Below are 21,592 nucleotides of genomic sequence, written 5' to 3' on the forward strand. Positions count from 1 at the left end.
TAAGGCATGATTCCAGTACCATTCCCAGAATGGTTATGGATTGGGTTGGAATGAGCACACAATTGCCCCAATTCACAGTAAACCCCAGTGCCTGTGTGTGCTGCAGCAATTGGAGTGTGTCTATGTGCGCCCACTGTTCTGTCGGGGCGCACACGAGCCAGTCGTCTAGGTAAGACAGAACTTTCAGCCCCTGGTCCGTAAGGGGGGACAGGGCGGCACGTACGCACCTTGTGAAAACCCTGGGGGTCAGGGAGAGGCAGAATGGTAAGAAACAAAATTGGTATACCCTCTGATTTAAGGCAAACCAGAGGAAGCACCTGTGCTCCAGAGCAATGGGAATATGAAAGGTAGCATCTGCAAGGTCAACAAGTGTGAACCATTCTACAAGGTCGACAAGCGTGAACCGTGTGCAGCATATGGTACGGTAGAACCTTTAAACAGGTGTTTAGCCGCCGGAGGTCTAAAATGACTCTGGGCCTGCCATCCTTTCTGGGAACTACAAAATAAACCGAGTAAAAACCCTCTGGCTGAACATTAGGGTCCACTAACTCTATGGCTTCTTTGTCCAGGCGAACTCAAACTTCCTGAGAGCCTTGCTGCCCAGTGTGGGTCTTGAACTCTGGTAAACACTGTGCGAGAACTTAGGGGTGGCTGGTGGCAAAACTGCACTCTGTAACCCCTTTACATGGTACTAAGGACCCATAGATCTGAAATCGTCCTGTCCCAATAAGCTTGATGGAAAGCAGGGAGGGGTCCAGTTACCAGCTGGGGCTTGTCAGCGGCGATATGCGGTAAAACAGTGGGGTACATGCCATGTAGGGGGCAATGTGTGCTGCCTAGGGGCTGGCACAGGGGCTGTGGAATCGCCTGGGTGCACTTGGGTAGTTGGAAGGCTAATCCAACTTCCCCGGTCATGATTCCTGTCATGACTTTTGTCTGTGCGGTGGGCGATGAAAGCTCTGGGATTGTCCCACACCATGAAGTTTCCATGCTTCGGTGTGGGAAGAGCGGCACTCCAGGGCTTCCTTGGCTGCAGGGCCTGAGAGATAACCAGGAGCCAGGGTACTGATCATAGTGTGGCGCGGCACGGCTCGGGTAGGGAGGACTGGGCCAACCACACTTGATGACGAGCATGTAGACTTGAGGCCAGTATATAGCCAGCTCTTAAAAGGACCAGATTCAGTAATTCTTCTGGAGCGGTGGGGTCCTCCGCGGTAGTGGGAGGTTCTGAAGGGCTATGAGCAGGATGCATAGCATGTTGAGCAGCCTACCAGTCGCAGCGGGACTCCTGACAAAGAGCCTCATCCGATGACGCACAGGGGTTGATAGTCGGCATGTTCACTAAACCGTAGTCAGTCGCTCCAGACATGGAAGATAGCATGCGAGCTATCTGTTGGATGGCATGATCTCTCACTACAAAAGGTGGCAGAGAATTCCTTCACAAAATCCTGACATGGAGGCACTGCAAGTCCATCCACCATCGTGAAGATGCCGCAGGGGTATCTCTGTCCTCTCTAGCTCAACTCTAAGAGAAAGAGCGAGGCGGCAGTAGGGAGCTCGGGCTTAGAGTGAGGGGCTCAGTCTCAAGATCACTAGGCGGCAGGGCTGGGAAGCCCACATTTGATACAACCGTGGAAAGAATATCTAAATCCGGCTCCGGTGGCAGTGAAGCAGAGCCCCGTGAATACACAGTGGCTTTTTCTGACTGCCTCTGAGTCTGGCTGCCCATAGCTAAAACCAAGCTCTTCAGCTGGTTCAGCTTGGAGAAAACAGTGTCCATCCTGTCAGATAGAGCCCCATAAGACTTGGGCTCCAAGATGGAAGGGCAGTGAATGCAGCTAATGTGAGATAGCATTGCCTAAGAAAAAAGCACATCACAAAAGCAGTTTGATACCGGCGTATACTGCGTGGCCTCAGTGGATTTGGTGTACCGAGCACTGAGGAGCAGGAATGAAAATCGCACTAGGTTGTGTTGATGCCCAGCGCTGTAGCCCTCGATGTACTGCAAATTGTGCATCTGAAGGTTGGAGAAGGGTACTCACTTGTTAGGTTCATGGTGGTTCATACTGAGTATAGGCTCATACCTAAGCTCTGGTGTACCAGGCTATGTATGGCAGTCAGCTGACGTATCCCTCGAAGAGACGTGAAGAGAAGAGAAGAAAAAATAAACAGCTTTGGAGGTCGGGAAAATTCTGAAGCTCAATCGGCTTCCAAGGCGAGAAGAGAAGAAGGCAGTACAGCATGATCTGGGCAGTTATATACTGCGTGGGAATCTCCTGCTGTGTCATGTGAGTGACTTTGTTGGCATACACTCTTGGTAGGCCATGTCATGGCATGGATACATCCACTTTTGGCACCGCCCTGGTGGTCAGGAGATATGAAACATAACTGTCCTTAATGTTCATGAGGTTTTTTAGGTGCACATTCAAGAAATGTCTCAAATCATTCCCCATTCTCTACATAGTGCACTAACATTACATGTAAGTCATGACAGTGGGTTTAGAACCGAGCACAAAATGATTAAAATTAAGTTGTTCAACTGTGGTTTAAAATTGCTATGTGTTATATTAGAATTATAATGCATTATGGCTGGTTACCTATTACGGTGCACTACAAAGGGAACATGCAGAAATTTGAGATGCGGCTCACCAGGCTAGATAAAGACTCACTTGGGCAAAGCAGGTTTATCTGGATTAGTTTATTCAGCAGATTAGGGGTCTGGGTGGTGTACTCGGCAGGTTAGTAGTACTGTAGTGAGGTGTTAGTGATACTATAGTGGGGCCTTAGTGATACTGGAGTGAGGTGTTAGTGATACTGTAGTGAGGTGTCAGTGATACTGTACTGGGGTGTTAATAGTACTGTAGTGGGGCATCAGTTAAACTGTAGTTGGGTGTCACTGATCCTGTAGTGGGCATCAGTGATACTGTAGTGAGGTGTTACTTATACTGTAGTGGGGTGTCAGTCATAATGTAGTGAAGTGTCAGTGATACTGTAGTGGGGTGTCAGTGAAACTGTAGTGTGGTGTTAGTGATACTGTACTGGGGTGTTAGTGATACTGTAGTGGGGTGTTAGTGATATTGTAGTGAGGCGTTAGTAATACTGTAGTGGGGTGTCAGTGATAATGTAGTGGGGTGTCAGTGATACTGTAGTGAGGTGTTAGTGATATTGTTGTGGGGTGTCAGTGATACTGTAGTGAGGTGTTGGTGATACTGTAGTGGGGCATCAGTGAAACTGCAGTGGGGTGTTTGTATTGGGGCTTTAGTGATACTGTATTGAGGTGTCAGTGATCTGTAGTGGGGTGTTAATGATACTGTAGTGGGGTGTTAATGATACTGTAGTGGGGCATCAGTTATACTGTAGTTGGGTGTTACTGATCCTGTAGCAGGGTCTCAGTGAAACTGGAGTGGGGTTTTAATCATACTGTAATGTGGCATCAGTGATGCTAAAGTGAGATGTTAGTAATACTGTAGTGGGATGTTTGAAGTGTGGTGTTAATGATGTCCTATTGAGGTGTTATTCATACTGTACTGGGGTGTTAATGATACTGTAGTGGGGCATCAGTTATACTGTAGTTGGGTGTCACTGATCCTGTAGTGGGGTGTTAGTGATACTGTAGTTGGGTGTCAGTGATACTTTAGTGAGTTGTTAGTGATACTCTAGTGGGGCATCAGTGATACTGTAGTGGGGTGTTAGTGATACTGTAGTGGGGTATCAATAATACTGTAGTGGGGTGTCAGTGATACTGTGGTGGGGTGTCAGTGATACTGTAGTGGGGTGTTACTGATACTGTCTTGGGGTGTCAGTGATACTTTAGAGAGTTGTTAGTAATACTGTAGTGGGGCATCAGTTATACTGTAGTTGAGTGTCACTGATCCTGTAGTGGGGTGTCAGTGATACTGGAGTGGGGTGTTAGTCATACTTTAGTGCGGCATCAGTGATACTGTAGTGAGATGTTAGTAATACTGTAGTGGGGCATCAGTGAAACTGTAGTGTTATTTTTGTAGTGTGGTGTTAATGATGTCCTATTGAGGTGTTATTCATACTGTACTGGGGTGTTAATGATACTGTAGTGGGGTGTTAATTATACTGTAGTGAGATGTTAGTGATACAGTACTTGGGTGTCAGTGATCCTGTAGTGGGGTGTCAGTGATACTGTAGTGAGATGTTAGTGATACAGTACTTGGGTGTCAGTGATCCTGTAGTGGGGTGTCAGTGATACTGTAGTGAGGTGTTAGTGATAGTGTAGTGGGGCATCTGTGAAACTGCAGTGGGGTGTTTGTAGTGGGACCTTAGTGATACTGTAGTGGGCTGTCAGTGATTCCGTAGTGGGGTGTCAGTGATATTGTAGTGAGGTGTTAGTGATACTGTAGTGGGGTGTCAGTGATACTGTAGTGAGGTGTTAGTGATACAGTAGTGGAGTGTTAGTGATACTATAGTGAGGTGTTAGTGATAATGTAGTGAGTTGTTAGTGATACTGTAGTTGGGTGTAAGTGATATTTTAGTGAGTTGTTAGTGATACTCTAGTGGGGCATCAGCGATACTGTAGTGAGGTGTTAGTGATACTGTAGTAGCGTGTCAGTGATACTGTAGTGAGGTGTTAGTGACACTGTAGTGGATTGTCAGTGATACCTTTAGTGGGGTGTCAGTGATACTGTAGTGGGGTTTCAGTGATACTGTAGTGGGGTGTTAGTGATACTGTAGTGAGGTGTTAGTGATACTCTAGTGGGATTTCAGTGATCCTGTAGTGACGTGTTAGTGATACTGTAGTGAGGATTTTTGTGATACTGTAGTGGGGTGTGAGTGATACTGTAGTGGGGTGTTAGTGTTACTGTCTTGGGGTGTCAGTGATACTGTAGTGAGTTGTTAGTGATACTGTAGTGGGGTTTCAATGGTACTGTAGTGAGATGTTAATTATACTGTATTGCGGTGTCAGTGATATTGTAGTGAGGTGTTAGTAATACTGTAGTGGGGTGTCGGTGATAATGTAGTGGGGTGTCGGTGATAATGTAGTGAGGTGTTGGTGATACTGTAGTGGGGCATCAGTGAAACTGCAGTGGGGTGTTTGTAGTGGGGCCTTAGTGATACTGTAGTGAGGTGTTAGTGATACTGTAGTGAGGTGTCAGTGATACTGTACTGGGGTGTTAATAGTACTGTAGTGGGGCATCAGTTAAACTGTAGTTGGGTGTCACTGATCCTGTAGCGGGGTGTCAGTGATACTGGAGTGGGGTGTTAGTCATACTTTAGTGCAGCATCAGTGATACTGTACTGGGGCGTCAGTGATACTATAGTGAGGTGTTAGTGATACAGTAGTGGGGTGTTAGTGATACTGTACTGAGGTGTTAGTGATACTGTGCTGAGGAGCTGAGCCTGAGCCAGTTAGGTCTGTGAGTGCAGTGCTGTGGAGCTCGTCACAGTGACGTAACAACAAGCTACTTGTTGAGGAACTATAATTTGGTGGAAGGATTTACTAACTATTTTTCTAACATATTTGTTTGTTTGCGGTGATTGTGTTGTGTTTGTGGAGTGTGGTGTGTGTGCAGTGAGAATCTATGCCAAGTGAAGGAGTTCAAGTATCTCGGGTTCATGTTCACGAGTGATGACCTGAAAAGAGCATGCCACCTGTTTCCGGGAGATAACCATGGCCTCAAACTTGAAGGTGCTGATCTGCATACCGACAACTTCACACTCAGCTGCAAACTGCTCAAGTGAACACTGGAGGCCACCTCCCAAGCCCCCTGACAGAAGTCCTTCTGTCCCAAGCTATGCCTCGCCGCCCTGTCCATGAACATCAGGAACAAGAGTGGAAATGAGGCACAGCCCTGAAGGAGTCCAATGCCCACATTGAACAAGCTTTACTTGAGGATGCAAACACAACTCGTACTCAAGGATCATACGGCTCGCCAGAGCGACCCTGGCACCTCTGGAGCACCTCCCACAGCATCTCTCTGGGAACACGGTCATACACTTTCTCCAAATTTCACTCTTGTTTACTAGGATGAACTCCAACTGTACAGCCACCAGTCAGAGACTTGTGAGTATCCCCATACCCGCCCGGCGCCTCTCCCCCTGTGCAACTCCTGAGTAGGAGAGAGACCAACACCTTTCGAGGGATTTGGTTCTGGAGCCCACACTGTGTGTAGTGGTGAGCCCAACTATATCTAGCTGGAATCGCTCAACCTCATGCACCAGCTCTGGCTCCTTCCCCCCGAATGAGGTTTTATTCCATGTGCCAAGTTCCCTGATGCCAGGGGCCCCTTTGCCCCCACTCTGTGCCAAATGGGCACCAGACCCCTATTCTGGATCTTGCAGGTTAGACTTTGCTAGTGTGAATATAAGGACATTGCTGGTAAAAAAAGTACTTACTTGTTGTTCATGTGCTATCCCTTTGTTCTCTGTATTGTCCACACCCTGCTGTCGTTGCTGTGAGTGAATAACTGAGAATACAAAAATGAGTCAGTAGTTGGTGAATAAAATATTATGCCTTACTTAATTACTCTGCATAACTTGCTTTACCACTATCATTCATTCCATATTTGTCTGCAAACATTATCTAGTTCAGGGTGGGGGTGGGTCCAGAGCCTACCCAGAATCACTGGATGCAAGGCAGGAACCATGGAGGGGGTGACAGTCCTTCACAGGGCAACACACACTCACACATTCACTCACACATTCACACCTATGGACACTTTTGAGTCTCCAATCCACCTACCAATGTGTAGCATGGGAGGAAACTGGAGCACTCGGAAGAAACCCACGCAGACACAGAGAGAACACACCATACTCCTCACAGACAGTCACCCGGAGCAGGACTCGAACCCACAACCTCCAGGTCACTGGAGCTGTAACTAATTTAATTTAAACAATGCAAAATAATATAAGTTTAAATCAAAAACATACATAGTACACATTTCACCTTTGTGTATTTCTGTATTGACAGGATCTGTTTAGGGCTTTTCAGTTATTGTGGTGGTAAAATATTTGGGATTTAGAAACCGAAAATCAAAGTAAAAAAATACTTAATAAATAATTGTGTACTATTAACATACTTTAAAAAAAAATATATGGGGAGCCTGAGTCAGTTACTGAGGCAGACACAGAAAATGCTTTAGGAATTGTGCCAGATTTAAAAGTTGTGTACACTGAATACATACCAGAGGAGAGACAGGCTGATACAACACTGGAGGTTGGACAGGCTGATTCAGCACTGGAGGATGGACAGGCTGATTCAACACTGGAGGATGGACTAGCTGATTCAACACTGGAGGATGGACAGGCTGATTCAGCACTGGAGGATGGACAGGCTGATTCAGCACTGGAGGATGGACTAGCTGATTCAACATTGGAGGATGGATCAGCTGATTCAACACTGGAGGATGGACAGATTGATTCAACATTGGAGGATGGACAGGCTGATTCAGCACTGGAGGATGGACAGACTGATTCAACACTGGAGGATGGACAGATTGATTCAACATTGGAGGATGGACAGGCTGATTCAGCACTGGAGGATGGACAGGCTGATTCAACATTGGAGGATGGACCAGCTGATTCAACACTGGAGGATGGACCAGCTGATTCAAAAGTGGAGGATGGACCAGCTGTTTTAACACTGGAGGATGGACAGGCTGATTCAGCACTGGAGGATGGACCAGCTGATTCAACATTGGAGGATGGACAGGCTGATTCAACACTGGAGGATGGACAGGCTGATTCAGCACTGGAGGATGGACCAGCTGATTCAACACTGGAGGATGGACAGATTGATTCAACATTGGAGGATGGACAGGCTGATTCAGCACTGGAGGATGGACAGGCTGATTCAACACTGGAGGATGGACAGGTTGATTCAACATTGGAGGATGGACAGACTGATTCAACACTGGAGGATGGACAGACTGATTCAACACTGGAGGATGGACAGGCTGATTCAACACTAGAGGATAAACAGGCTGATTCAACATTGGAGGATGGACAGGCTGATTCAGCACTGGAGGATGGACAGGCTGATTCAACACTGGAGGATGGACAGGCTGATTCAACATTGGAGGATGGACTAGCTGATTCAACATTGGAGGATGGACAGGCTGATTCAACACTAGAGGATGAACAGGCTGATTCAACATTGGAGGATGGACAGGCTGATTCAGCACTGGAGGATGGACAGGCTGATTCAACATTGGAGGATGGACAGGCTGATTCAACATTGGAGGATGGACAGGCTGATTCAACATTGGAGGATGGACAGGCTGATTCAACACTGGAGGATGGACAGACTGATTCAACATTGGAGGATTGACAGGCTGATTCAACATTGGAGGATGGACAGGCTGATTCAACACTGGAGGATGGACAGACTGATTCAACACTGGAGGATGGACAGGCTGATTCAACATTGGAGGATGGACAGGCTGATTCAACACTGGAGGATGGACAGACTGATTCAACATTGGAGGATGGATAGGCTGATTCAACATTGGAGGATGGACAGACTGATTCAACACTGGAGGATGGACAGGCTGATTCAGCACTGGAGGATGGACAGGCTGATTCAGCACTGGAGGATGGACAGGCTGATTCAACACTGGAGGATGGACAGGCTGATTCAACACTGGAGGATGGACAGGCTGATTCAACACTCGATGATGGACAGGCTGATTCAACACTCGATGATGGACAGGCTGATTCAACACTGGAGGATGGACAGGCTGATTCAACACTCGATGATGGACAGGCTGATTCAACACTCGATGATGGACAGGCTGATTCAACACTGGAGGATGGACAGGCTGATTCAGCATTAGAAGCCAGCTGATCTACTTGTGAAGCCGTCATGGTTGAAGTAGGGACTGAAAAATGTAACAGAGACAGATAACACTTGATCATCCTCTGACATCTAGAGGTGGTCAGATATTTTTTTGTATTGTTTTAACCTACAACTCTCAAACAGATAATTTATCACACACTAATGCACATATGAATGTAATCACATCAAGCCTGAACTCCACTGACTGGGAGAATAATCATTTCCATTGCAACAGTTTCTTTCTTAAGTTAGGAAACTTCTTAAGTGGTTTACAAGCTGAAATGCATTTATATTTTTGTTTGTATGACACCCTTGTACCCTTATGTGGCTAGGTGGGAAAATGCAAACCCAGTGGGTGGGATGTTTGGTCACATGGCTAAGTCGGATTGAACGTAATGGTGGATGTATCTACATGGGACACCCTTTGGTTGGGTTTAAGGCCGGCATTGAAAACATAAGAAATCATATTCTGAGAATAAAGCTTTCCAAAAGCATATTCACCCTTTAAAACACTATTGGTACTCAAGAATTTAAATAAAGTGAATAAAGTGTAGGTTACATCTTGATGCGTGTTATGGAGAACAGCAGAAGTGGTGATATGTGGCATGGTGTTAAAATATCATCATTTGACTTGTTTGTTGACAGGTGTTGATGGTTCAGGGTGTGTACACACTGCCTCCATATTTTACCTCAAAACATATAGGAATCTAGTTAATAAGCTCTTGACCTTTATCTGTCTCTCTTTCTTTTACATGGATCCCACCTCCATTGTGCAAAATAATATATGGTTACAAAGTCTGTTCACTGGGCAGACATTTTTACAACACATCCAGGCAGTTATTTCCAGTCACAGGACCAGGCTCCTATCTCTATTATTGGAGAGAGACCAAATTCTCAAAACTGAATGTCAGTTGTTCGTTTTAAAGACAAATTTAAATTAATGAAAATAAATCTGACAAAATACTCATGAGTTTGTCACATATGATTCAATAATGCATAAACACTGACACTTTCCAGACAGTATCAGGTCTCCTCTTTTATAAAGTCTCATTCTTTTATTGGGTGTGTTAGTAGTATATTGAGGTTTTTCAACTTTTTGCCCAAGATCTATTTACTTTGATTGTTTTCTAATCTTTTGGTCAGTTGTTAAATTTATATATATAAATATTATGGTATATCAAGGTCCTTTTTTATGTTTTATGCTTGTAATATGCTGGCTGTAACATCTGTAAGAATTAGTAAAGTAATAGCTATTAATAACTACAAATGACTAATAACTACAAACTACTAATGACTGATTAATTATACCTACTCAAAAAAAAAAACACAGTTACAGGTAAATTATCCTCATTTGTTGTATAAAGAAAATATGTAAGTTGTTACTTTTTTATGTATTATATTGACAAGCGGTGATTTGCAATGGACAAAGTATTTTCTTTGTATGTTTAAGTTAGTTTAGGAAACTAATATAAACACAGAAATACAGAAGCATAGAAATACGTTTTAGTATTTTGAAATTGTCAACAAATTCAAGTCAATATTTTTCAGATCATTCTTAATGTTTTACAATTTCTTCATATGTTACATATCCATTATTTTTGTAAGCAGCAGGCGCAAATATATATGAAAAAAGGATGAAATATTTAAAAGAGTTTGATAAAATTGTTACCATATTGCTGTTTTTTCCTGTGCTGTGGATCTGTGAGGTTTGAAGCGATGAATTCTGCAGTGTAAGTGCAGTGGTTGTTTTCAGAGACTATGTGGTCAATATTCCCTAACAGTTTCCTCATTTCGGGTTGGTTATTCATGCTCTTGCTGCAGGTTTGGTACCTGTCTCCACATTTCTGAAGCAGCTGCTCTAAAACTGAGTTATTCTTCAGGTCGTCTATGATGGTGTCACAGTCCTCTTCTTTTTCATATGTGAAGAGAATCACCACAAAAGACAGAACATTTTCACCAAACTTTCTCTGCAGCCAATCCAGTCCCACCTTATCAGTATCTGTAAACTTGCGCAGCTGAAGTACAAACACAAAGGCATCGATTTCATTTTCATTGATGAGACGAGCAGTGCCCTGGTCCACAGAGTCCAGACATTCATTCTCTTGCAGGTCTAGAAGGTTAATGACATTGACACGTCGTTCTGATATCTTTATTGATTTGGGAAGAGTCGATGAGAAATCAGCACCATCTGTAGTGGGTTGTCCAAGCAGAATGTTCTCAACCCCAAACTGAACTGCAGAGCTGTTTCCAAAAAGGACCACAGTGAGTTCCTCAAGCTCCGTATCTGAAATATAACATCATGTGGTTTTAAGTCCAGGAGAGATTAGTATGGCTTGATTCTTTGTTTCATTGATCTTATAGTCTTACCCATTTTCACAGATGTAGAAACACTAGATGTTTATGAAATTTTCTGTTTGTCATTCAGCTGAAGAGTGTTTTATTCTTTGTTGTCTGTTCCTTTCCTGAAATATAAACCATTTTACATAGTCAGCATAAGCATACATTTGTTAACAGTTAATATCCTATACCATGTTTGAATAGTGAAAAACAGTTGCATCCAGATGAAAGTGTGGGATTGCAATGATATTCGGAAGGAATATAAAGGTTACCAAGAAGAATAAATTATTAAATATTTAGACTGATATCAACAATATTTATGTCCAGCTCTTAACAGTCCCTGCCCCTTGAGCAGCCCCTGTCCTTGCCTCTGAGGATGTTGTTGCAGGACTGCTCCTGCTCTGGGGTCTGCTTCAGGTCCAGACTTTGTTCCAGCCCAGTGTTTTGTCCCCTGTTCAGTCTCATGTTCTTGCTACTGTCATAAGTTCAATCTCAGTTTTGTTCAATGCCCATTCCCCTGTCCCTTCTCCCTCTGTCCAGAACCCTATCCTGACCAATTGTGCAGGCCCTTGTCATGTCTCCTGTCAGTACCCCTGTCCAAGCTCCAGTCCTGTTTTCAGTCTTTTGGTCTCTGTTTTGTTTTTCAGGTTCCTTGCCCTTCGCCAGCTCCCAGATGGGGTCTAGGTCTACACTGCCCGGGAGTCGCTTGTTTGGGGATCAAAAATAGTAATACTATTTAAAAAAATGTATAATAATTGGAACTCAATATCCTCTGCATTTTTAAATATTTTTAAATGCATCTATTTTAAGTGCTAAACATAGTGTTCAGATGGACTCCTGACAAGACTAAAAAGCCATTATAAATCATAAATGAATCTAATGAAATACAACCTGAACAACAGGAAACTTTCTTGTGCCCGTCAATTGCTGTTGTTTGTTGTGAGATCTCTGCTTTGAGATTTTAAACCGATAATGGTGTCTGTATATATGAAGGAGGATGTGGGGCAGACTTCCTTGAAATCACATGATTTTTCTAGATAATTTGACACAACATTGCCACACCAGGAGAGTTAACTCTAAAACTAGTTTAAGATCACTTGTTTTCTTTTAGTATTAATTCTGTAATATTAATATTAATGTTTGCTGTTGGATATCAGTTATTGGAAATGTCAGTATTGTCATTTTCTGACTATAGTAAATATGAGTGGAAAATATTATCACTTTAGAAAATGTGCATAAAGTGTTATGTGTTTCAGATGAGCACAAATGAGCTCTTTCAGTTGTACAAACACACACAAAATGTAAATACATGGGACGTCTTGTTGTGCCTTTCTTCTGGGGTGTTGTGGGTGGTGAAGAGGAATCTCTGCCAGACACTGTGTAGCGGTTTAAATAAATTTTTATTTCACAAAAGAACAGCATCTTACCAGCCATAAGGGCTGGGAGAGAATCATCCATCCATCCATCCATTATCTGTAACCGCTTATCCAATTTAGGGTCGCGGGGGGTCCAGAGCCTACCTGGAATCATTGGGCGCAAGGCGGGAATACACCCTGGAGGGGACGCCAGTCCTTCACAGGGCAACACAGACACACACACATTCACTCACACACTCACACCTACGGACACTTTCGAGTCGCCAATCCACCTGCAACGTGTATTTTTGGACTGTGGGAGGAAACCGGAGCACCCGGAGGAAACCCACGCGGACACGGGGAGAACACACCAACTCCTCACAGACAGTCACCCGGAGCGGGAATCGAACCCACAACCTCCAGGTCCCTGGAACTGTGTGACTGCGACACTACTTGCAGCGCCACCGTGCCGCCCTGGGAGAGAATCAGCCAATTCCATTTGTCTCTCTACATTCGTCTCTATTCCTATCTCTCTATCTCAGTCCTACACTCCTCACTAATATAGGTACATAGGTACAGGTCCATCTGTACATATAAGGTAATGGTATAGCTCTTGTTTACATTATTTTCTGCTCCAGGACTGAGACACTTAAAGAATTATTGCTTCCCCGTTCTCTCAGGAAACTCTCCATGCGCATGGACACAGAAAAAAATATATATGTGGAAACCCAGAATAGTAATACATTTCTATGTGCTGCACACACATAATAGCATATTCAAATATGGACATTAAATTATACATCATTTGAATATACATCAATCCATCCATCCATCCATTATCCACCACTTATCTGGGTCCGGGTTGCGGGAGACGCTGTCGGAGCAAAGAAACCCAGACCTCCCTTTCCCCTGCCACTGCTTCAAGCTCCTCCAGGGGTATACCGAGGCATTCCCAGGCCAGTTGAGACATGTAGTCTCTTCAGCGTGTTCTTGATCTGCCCCGGGGCCTCCTCCCCGTTGGACATGCCCGGAACACCTCACCAGGAAGGCGTCCAGGAGGCATCCGAACCAGATGCCCGAACCACCTCATCTGGCTCCTCACAACGTGAAGGAGCAGCAGCTCCACTCCAAGTCTCTCCCGGATGCAAGAGCATCTAACCCTGTCTCTAAGGGATAGTCCAGACACCCTGCGGAGAAAACTCATTTCAAACGCTTGTACCCGCGATCTCGTTCTTTCGGTCACTACCCAAAGCTCGTGACCATAGGTGAGGGTTGGGACATAGATTGAACGGTAAATCGAGAGCTTTGCTTTTCTGCTTAGCACTCTCTTCACCACAACACACTGGTACACACCCTCTGATCCCTCTTTTTAAAAAGAGAAACCACCACCCCAGTCTGCCAGTCCAGAGGCAATGCCCCCCGATGTCCACGCGATGTTGCAAAGACGTGTCAGCCAGGACAGCCCCAGAACATCCAGAGCCTTGAGGAACCCGGGGCGAACTTCCTCCATCCCGGGGCCCTACTGCCAAGGAGTTTTCCTACCACCTCGGCCACCTCAGCCCCAGTGATAGACAAGCCCTACAAGGGGTCCCCAAACTCTACTTCCTCTGTGGAAGACGTGCTGGTGGGATTGAGAAGATCCTCAAGGTATTCCTTTCACCGCCTAATGACGTCCCCAGTCAAGGTCAACAACTCCCCACCCCCTCCATATACAGTGTATGGTGGAAAACTGCTTTCCCCTTCTGAGTCGTCTGATGGTTTGCCAGAAACTTCTCGGAGCTGACCGAAAGTCGTTTTCCATGTTCTCACCAAACTCCTCCCACACCCGAGTTTTTGCCTCAGTGACAGCCGAAGCCACAAGCTGCTTGGCTCCTCGGTACCTGTCAGCTGCCTCCGGAGTCCCCCGAGCCAACCAGGCTCGATAGGACTCTTTCTTCAGCTTGACAGCCTCCCTCACCCAGGGTGTCCACCACCGAGTGTGGGGGTTGACACCCCAACAGGCACTGACAACCTCGCAGCCACAGCTCTGTTCAGCCGCCTCAACAATGGAAGTCTGGAACATGGCCCATTTGGATATCACCAGCCCCGGGATGGAGTCGAAGCCCTGCCAGATGTGGGAGTTGAAGATCTTTCTGACAGGTTCTTCTGCCAAACATTCCCAGCAAACGTTTAGGCTTGTGTCCCTCAGCACATGTTTAGGCTTGCCAGGTCTGTCCAGCATCCTCCCCCGCCATCTGATCCAACTCACCACCAGGTGGTGATCAGTTGACAGCTCAGCACCTCTCTTCACCCAAGTGTCCAGAACATATGGCCGCAGGTCCGATGATATGACTATAAAGTCGATCATCGAAATGCGGCCTAGGGTATCCTGATGCCAGGTGTTCTTATGGACACCCTTATGCTTGAACATGGTGTTTGTAATGGACAAACTGTGATGGGCACAGAAATCCAATAACTAAACACCACTCAGGTTCAGATCAGCGGGGCCGTTCCTCCCAATCACAGCCCCTCCAGGTCTCACTGTAATTGCCCACGTGAGCATTGAAGTCCCCCAGCCGAACAATGGAGTCCCCAGAATGACTGCTCTCCAGCACCCTCTCTAGGGTCCTCAAGAAGGCATGGTATTCTGAACTGCTGTTCGGTGCATAAGCACAAACCACCGTCAGAGCCCTTTCCCCAATGCAAAGGGAAATTACCCTCTTGTCCACTGGGGTAAACCCCAACGTACAGGTGCTAAGCCGGGGGGCTATGAGTAAGCCCACGCCTGCCTTACGCCTCTCACCCTGAGGACCCCATGAGTGAAATTCTGGCCACCAGGTGCTTGCCAATGAGCCCCTTCCCCAGGCCTGGCTCCAGGGTGAGGCCCCGGTAACCCTCCTCTGGGCAAGGGAAGCTGTGTCCCAGTTTTACTCTCTTCATCTTGGTCTTTATGGATCACTCTTTGTCTGGCCCATCACCTAGGACCAATTTGCATTGGGAGACCCTACCAGGGGCTATTATTCCCGACAACATAGCTCCTAGGCTCACGCAGGCACGCAAACCCCTCCACCACGTTAAGGTAGTGATCCGGGGTCATTCTCACATTCTCAAGTCAGTACATATTCCTGTTGACCATACTCCTGTCTCCTTATGTTGTATATTGTAAATTTCTCCATAAATGAATATCTTAGGATGCCTAATGTCATTAATGACTCATCCTCTGCACATTTAAACCGATTATAACCCTAAATCACAGTTTGCTGAGTCCTTGCTCATTCTCTGTATTCTGAAGCCACAGCTAAGGGTCACATTCTAATTCCAGGAACTACCACACACTGACCATGACATTTGTTGATAGAAACAGCCATGAGCCTGTCCCCAAACTGTCAATACCACCCCATGTTAACGCCTGAATAGCCAAAGTAATTAGCTTGGTGTGTGAGAACTGATATCAAATCAAAAATGAATAACATTTTGAGCACAATATTATCAATTCCAGCATGATTATAATCCCAGCATTTATTCTTTTGTTAAATTGCAGTGCAGTGTGAGAGCAGAGTAGAAACACAGGAAGATGGTTGCGGTGCTTCATAGTCATGCTGCCAAGCAAAGTCCCGATTATTACATTTAGGTAAACATACATTCACTACTGTGTCCACTAGTTCCATTTACATAAATACCATGGATCAACAAGTTGAAACACCACCCAAAAATGCTTTCTGCACGTCTGTGTTCTAATCTCTGTGTCACTAATATTATTGACATTTTATATTGATACAGAGCAAAAACTGAAATAAGCTGGGTTTTTATTAAAGGAAAATGATCATTCTCAGTACATAATAACAGTAAATTGTTATATTAAAATGCCTCTAAGAACATGTTCATTTCAGATTAATTATCAGTCAAAAAATGGTAACAATATTTTATGACAATTATGATTAAGATATATAACAATTGGAACTCATTATATTGTGGTTGATTGCTGCAAAAATCAAAACAAACAAACAAACAAAAAAAAACCTTATAACAGACTTAAAGAAAGTAAAATAATGAAATACAACCTGAGAAAAGGGAAACTTTCTACTTTCTTGTGCCAGTCACTTGGTGTTGTTTGTTGTGAGTTCTCTGCTTTGAGATTTGAAACCAATAATGGTGTCTGTATGTGAAGGAGGATGTGGGTAGACTTCCTAAACTCACATGCCCATACTATTGATGTGTCTACAGAAATAAACTGTCATCTTTGTTGCAGCTTAGGACTCCTAATGTCAACAATTGCTCATCCACTGCAATGTTTAAAAGAATTATAGCGATTCCATCATGACTCAGTACAGCAGTGTTTTCACTTTTTTTTTTTTTTGGTGCCTTCTCCCCTTCAATAGGGGAGGCTTACTCACAATTGCAGGCCATTTGAGGCCTGTAGCTTGAAAGACAGGGTAGTTTTTTTTCTTTTCTTTTGGTTCTCGGTTTGCAAGCTTTCTGCTGGAGGTTCTCAGTTGTATTTAGGTAAGGTAGCAGTTTAGTTTGTTTCTTATGTTTTGATTGTTATGGATTATTGGCAGTCATGGCTTGTTTTTTTACACTTATGTGTGTGCTGGCTTCAGTGACTTCCTGAGAGGTATGATTGGTTGGCCGAGTGGAAAGTATTTATTTGCTCTGTGTATGAAGTCCTTTCTTTACAGTGTCCTAGTCTGAAGTTATTTGTTTTATTAGGTTAGCAGTATAAGAAGCCTTTGTCCTGTCTAGAGTTGTGTTCTTAGTTTTTTGTGTTTTTTTGTCAGTTTGCCCTTTGGTTTGTTTTTATGTTGCTGGGACTACTTGGTTTCCATTCTGTGTTTGGAGAACTGGATTAGTCAAATCATTAATTCATTCATTCATTATCTGTAACCCTAATCCAGTTCAGGGCGGCGGTGGGTCCAGAGCCTTCCTGGAATCATTGGGTGCAAGGTGGGAACACACCATGGAGGGGCACCAGTCCTTCACAGGGAGACACACACTCACACATTCACTCACACCTACAGACACCTTTGAGTCTCCAATCCACCTTCCAACGTGTTTGGGGTTTTTGTTTGGACTGTGGGAGGAAACCCACGCGGACAAGGGAGAACACACCACACTCCTCACAGACAGTCACCCGGAGGAAACCCATGCAGACACAGAGAGAACACACCACACTCCTCACAGACAGTCACCCGGAGGAAACCCACGCAGACACAGAGAGAACACACCACACCCCACACAGACACAGGGAGAACACACCACACTCCTCACAGACAGTCACCCGGAGGAAAGACACACAGACACAGGGAGAACACACCACACTCCTCACAGACAGTCACCCGGAGGAAACCCACGCAGACACAGAGAGAACACACCACACTCCTCACAGACAGTCACCCGGAGGAAACCCATGCAGACACAGAGAGAACACACCACACTCCTCACAGACAGTCACCAGGGACTTGAACCCACAACCTCCAGGTCCCTGGAGCTGTGGGACTGTGACACTACCTGCTTCACCACCGTGCCGCCCCTAGTCAAATCATCAAAAATGTCACAAAGCAGCTTCACAGAATTCCAGTAAAGACAAAGTTTTGATATGAAATGTAAAAAATGTAAAGAATGTAGAGATGTATAAATCCCCAGGAGAGCGAGGCCAAGGGCGACAGTGGCAAGGAAAAACACCCTCAGCTGAGGAAGAGACCTTGGGAGGAACCAGGGCTCACACAGAGGACCTACCCTCCTCTGGTCAATCTACTGGTAACAGTTAGGTGTCTGTGAGAACTTCAGTGTAGGGGCAGCTCCAAGGCCAGTGGTGGTGGCTGGAGAGTGGGCAGCTGGTCTGATGCGTGGAGCAGGAGCTCGACAGTCATCCATCAGTGTCCAGACGGACAGGCGGGTGTCGTTTACTCAGAAAAAGGTAGAGGGATGAAGTTAGTTGTGATCTGTTTGAATGTAAAGCAGAGAATGTGAACATAGCCAGAGTGTGGCTAATGACTCCGGCAGATCTGACTATGACAGCTTTAACTAAAAGGAGGGAACCAGAAGGACACACAGACATGGGAGCATCCTGAAACACTGGCATCCCTCCGCTCCACCGCCAACAAACCTGAGTGAACGCGTGAAGCGGTGGACGACACCAGTTTAGTATAATGCATTGTCTGGGTCCTGGATGACCATAAACCAAGAAATTCTTCCTCTTTTCTGGTTCTTCCTTTTTTTGAAAAATTCTGTAAAGGGATTAGAGATCCTGTATGTTGGTTGCATATAGCTAACTGTTGAAGTGCAGAGTAAAGCACTTTCTAGATGTGGCTGGTTGGTAGTGAAGGATCCTCCAGGTGTATTGTCCTCCATTGAGATTCCAGGGGATGAACATCATTTGAGAATGTTATGATGTGCTATTTTGTCAATATGGTCCTGCTCTTTTTGATCTCCCTCCAGTTATTCATGCATCATCCACCTGGCAGCAAGCCTTCCAGTATTGCCATTCAGTCAGGAGTAAGTAGTTAATGGGTATGACTGGCCTTGCTAAAGTGACGGGTAGGAGGAATGTGTCTATACCGGGGGTAGTTTTATGGCAGTTTTTGTATGCGAGTTGATTACAATCAGTTGAATAGCCAACCAAGGAAGGATGCATTTCCTCTCCCTCAAATTGAGGAGTCCCTGAATGCTCTTTCTGGTGCACAGGGGTATTCCACAATGGATTTGGTGAGTGGGTGCAATGAGATTCCAATGACCTACACCTGTTAAATTCCATATCAATTACATAATTCTGTTAATAACATATAAAGCTCTGCGTGGGCTCACTCCTGAATACCTTCAAGATACTATTTCCTATTATGAGCCTCCACAATTGCTCAGATCACAGAGTACTGGACCTTTAATAGTTCCCAGAATTCAGAAGGCCTCAGGTGGGGGAAGAGCTTTTTCTTATAAAGCCCCCAACTCTGGAATGATCTTCCAGAAAATGTTCGGGACTCAGACACAGTCACAATCTTCAAATTAGAAATACTTCAAATTAGAAATACAGCTTTTGGCAGTTAATACTCCTCCATAGATAAAGGCGGCAGATCCAGGGGGTCCATGGACACAGGGAATTATAGTAAACTGAGACGCTGGTGTTGTCCCGCCGCTTCACGTGATCACTCAGGTTTGTTGGCAGTGGAGCGGAGAGATCCAGTGTTTCAGGAAGCTCCCACATCTGTGTGTCCTTCTGTTTCTCCTCTTTTAGTTAAAGCTTTCATTAGCCACACTCTGGAAATGTTCACATTCTTTGCTTTACATTCACACAAACAGATCACAACTAACTCCATCCCTTTTCCTTTTTCAGAGTAAATGACCACCCCCCTGTCCGTCTGGACACTGATGGATGACTGTCGAGATCCTGCTCTACGCTTCAGACAAGCTGCCCACGCTCCAGCCACCACCACTGGCCTTGGAGCCTCTGTTTACAGAGATCCGGGTCCAAGCCTCCTGTGAGCGAGCCAGGGGCCACAGTGGCAAGGGAAAAACTCCCTCAGCACACGAGGAAGAAACCTTGGAAGGAACCAAGACTCATACGGGGAACCCATCCTCCTCGGGTCGACACCGGAGACACAACAGAGAACAGAACAGAAGTAAAAGTGAAGTGATGACAGATGAAGGGGTTATAGTAATGTGAATGTAGTATATTAGTGATGTATGAGTCTGATGAAGGAGGAGGTGATCAGGGATTCTGTGTGAGTTAAAAGTAGGTGCAAAGTTAATCTGAGATAAAACAGCATGGCCAAGCATGATAGTGTAGATGAGACAAGGCCAGGATCTTGTACAGAACACACACGGTCTGGATCAGGGCAACACCTGGAGAGCAGCAGGACATCTCTCAAAGCATGAGAGAGACAGGAGAAAGAGAACCAGACAAAGGGAACAGATAAAAATACAGAGGTTAGCAGGTTCATGGTAAAGAGCGGGCAAAATTGTCCTGCGAAAAAAGCTTCCACGGGTCAGGCAAGAGAACCCAGCGACAGACTAACTAAAAGAGCTGTAGCTATGGTCATATGACCGGGTTAATACAGAACAGTGATAATATGAAAACCAGCTCGAACACCAATAGAGAAGGAGTAACCTGAAAGTGAGTGATTAACCAAAAGCTTGTTTGAAAAGGTAGGTGTTTAGTCTAGATTTAAAGATTGAGAGTGTGTCTGAGCCCCAAACAGTAACCGGAGGCTATTCCAGAGTTGAGGAACTTTGTGAGAAAAGGCTCTTCCTCCTGCAGTGTTTTTCTTAATGCGAGGAACAAAGAGTAGATGGGCATCCTGTGAACAAAGTGTACGTGACGGGCGATAAGGTATGAGAAGTTCAGTAAGATACTGTGGTCCTAAACCATTTAGAGATTTATAAGCTAAGAGGAGTATTTTATAGTCAATGCGAAATTTTACAGGTAGCCAGCGCAGGGACGAGAGAACTGGGGATATATCATCGAATTTTATAGCTCTAGTGAGCACCCTGGCTGCTGCATTGTGAACTGAAGCTTGTGTAACGCTTTGCACGAGCTCCCTGCCAGGAGCGCATTGCAGTTTTCTAGACGTGAAGTTATAAAAGCATGCACTAGTTTCTCTGCATCTTTTAAGGATAAGGTATGCCGAATTTCGGCAACATTGTGTAGGTGGAAGAAGGTGGTTTTGACTGTATTGGATATGTGGGTATCAAATGTGAGAGTCGAATCAAAGGCTACCCCTAAGTTTTTAATGATGGTATTGTGTCTTACTGTTGAATTATCAAGATTAATAGCAGCATTTCTGAGTGAATGTATCTGAGTATCTGTATCTAGTAACAACACCTCAGTTTTATCAGAATTTAACATGAGAAAAGTTTGCATCATCCTGTCTTTAATTTCAGTTGGACATTCTGTTATTTTACATAGACAAGCAACATCATTAGGTTTGGCTGATATATACAGTTGTGTCATCAGCGTAACAGTGGAATTCAATACCATGCTTACGGATTAGTCAACCGAGTGGCAGCATGTAGAGTGTGAACCATACAGGGCCAAGCACTGATCCTTGTGGAACACCATATTTAACTAAAGTATTTTTAAAGGAATTATTATTCAGATAAACAACTTGACAATGGTCAGATAAAT

The 21,592-nt window shown here is 44.9% G+C and overlaps 1 protein-coding gene across 1 annotated transcript in view; it reads right to left on the reverse strand.

Moving 5' to 3' along the window:
- Positions 1 to 16,579, reverse strand: part of LOC136675133 (interferon-induced very large GTPase 1-like) — a 29,072-nt gene extending 12,493 nt beyond the window's left edge. The window contains exons 1-5 of the mRNA XM_066651556.1: positions 16,536 to 16,579; positions 11,171 to 11,265; positions 10,473 to 11,087; positions 7,152 to 8,846; positions 6,364 to 6,434 (exon numbers count right to left, since the gene is read on the reverse strand). Of these exons, the coding sequence (XP_066507653.1) occupies positions 6,364 to 6,434; positions 7,152 to 8,846; positions 10,473 to 11,087; positions 11,171 to 11,174 (2,385 nt within the window). The 5' untranslated portion in view covers positions 11,175 to 11,265; positions 16,536 to 16,579. The remainder of the gene's footprint in view (positions 1 to 6,363; positions 6,435 to 7,151; positions 8,847 to 10,472; positions 11,088 to 11,170; positions 11,266 to 16,535) is intronic.
- Positions 16,580 to 21,592: the final 5,013 nt, after the last annotated feature.

This window comes from Hoplias malabaricus, chromosome 18 (genome assembly GCF_029633855.1).
Source record: "Hoplias malabaricus isolate fHopMal1 chromosome 18, fHopMal1.hap1, whole genome shotgun sequence".
NCBI classification, from domain to species: Eukaryota; Metazoa; Chordata; class Actinopteri; order Characiformes; family Erythrinidae; genus Hoplias; species Hoplias malabaricus.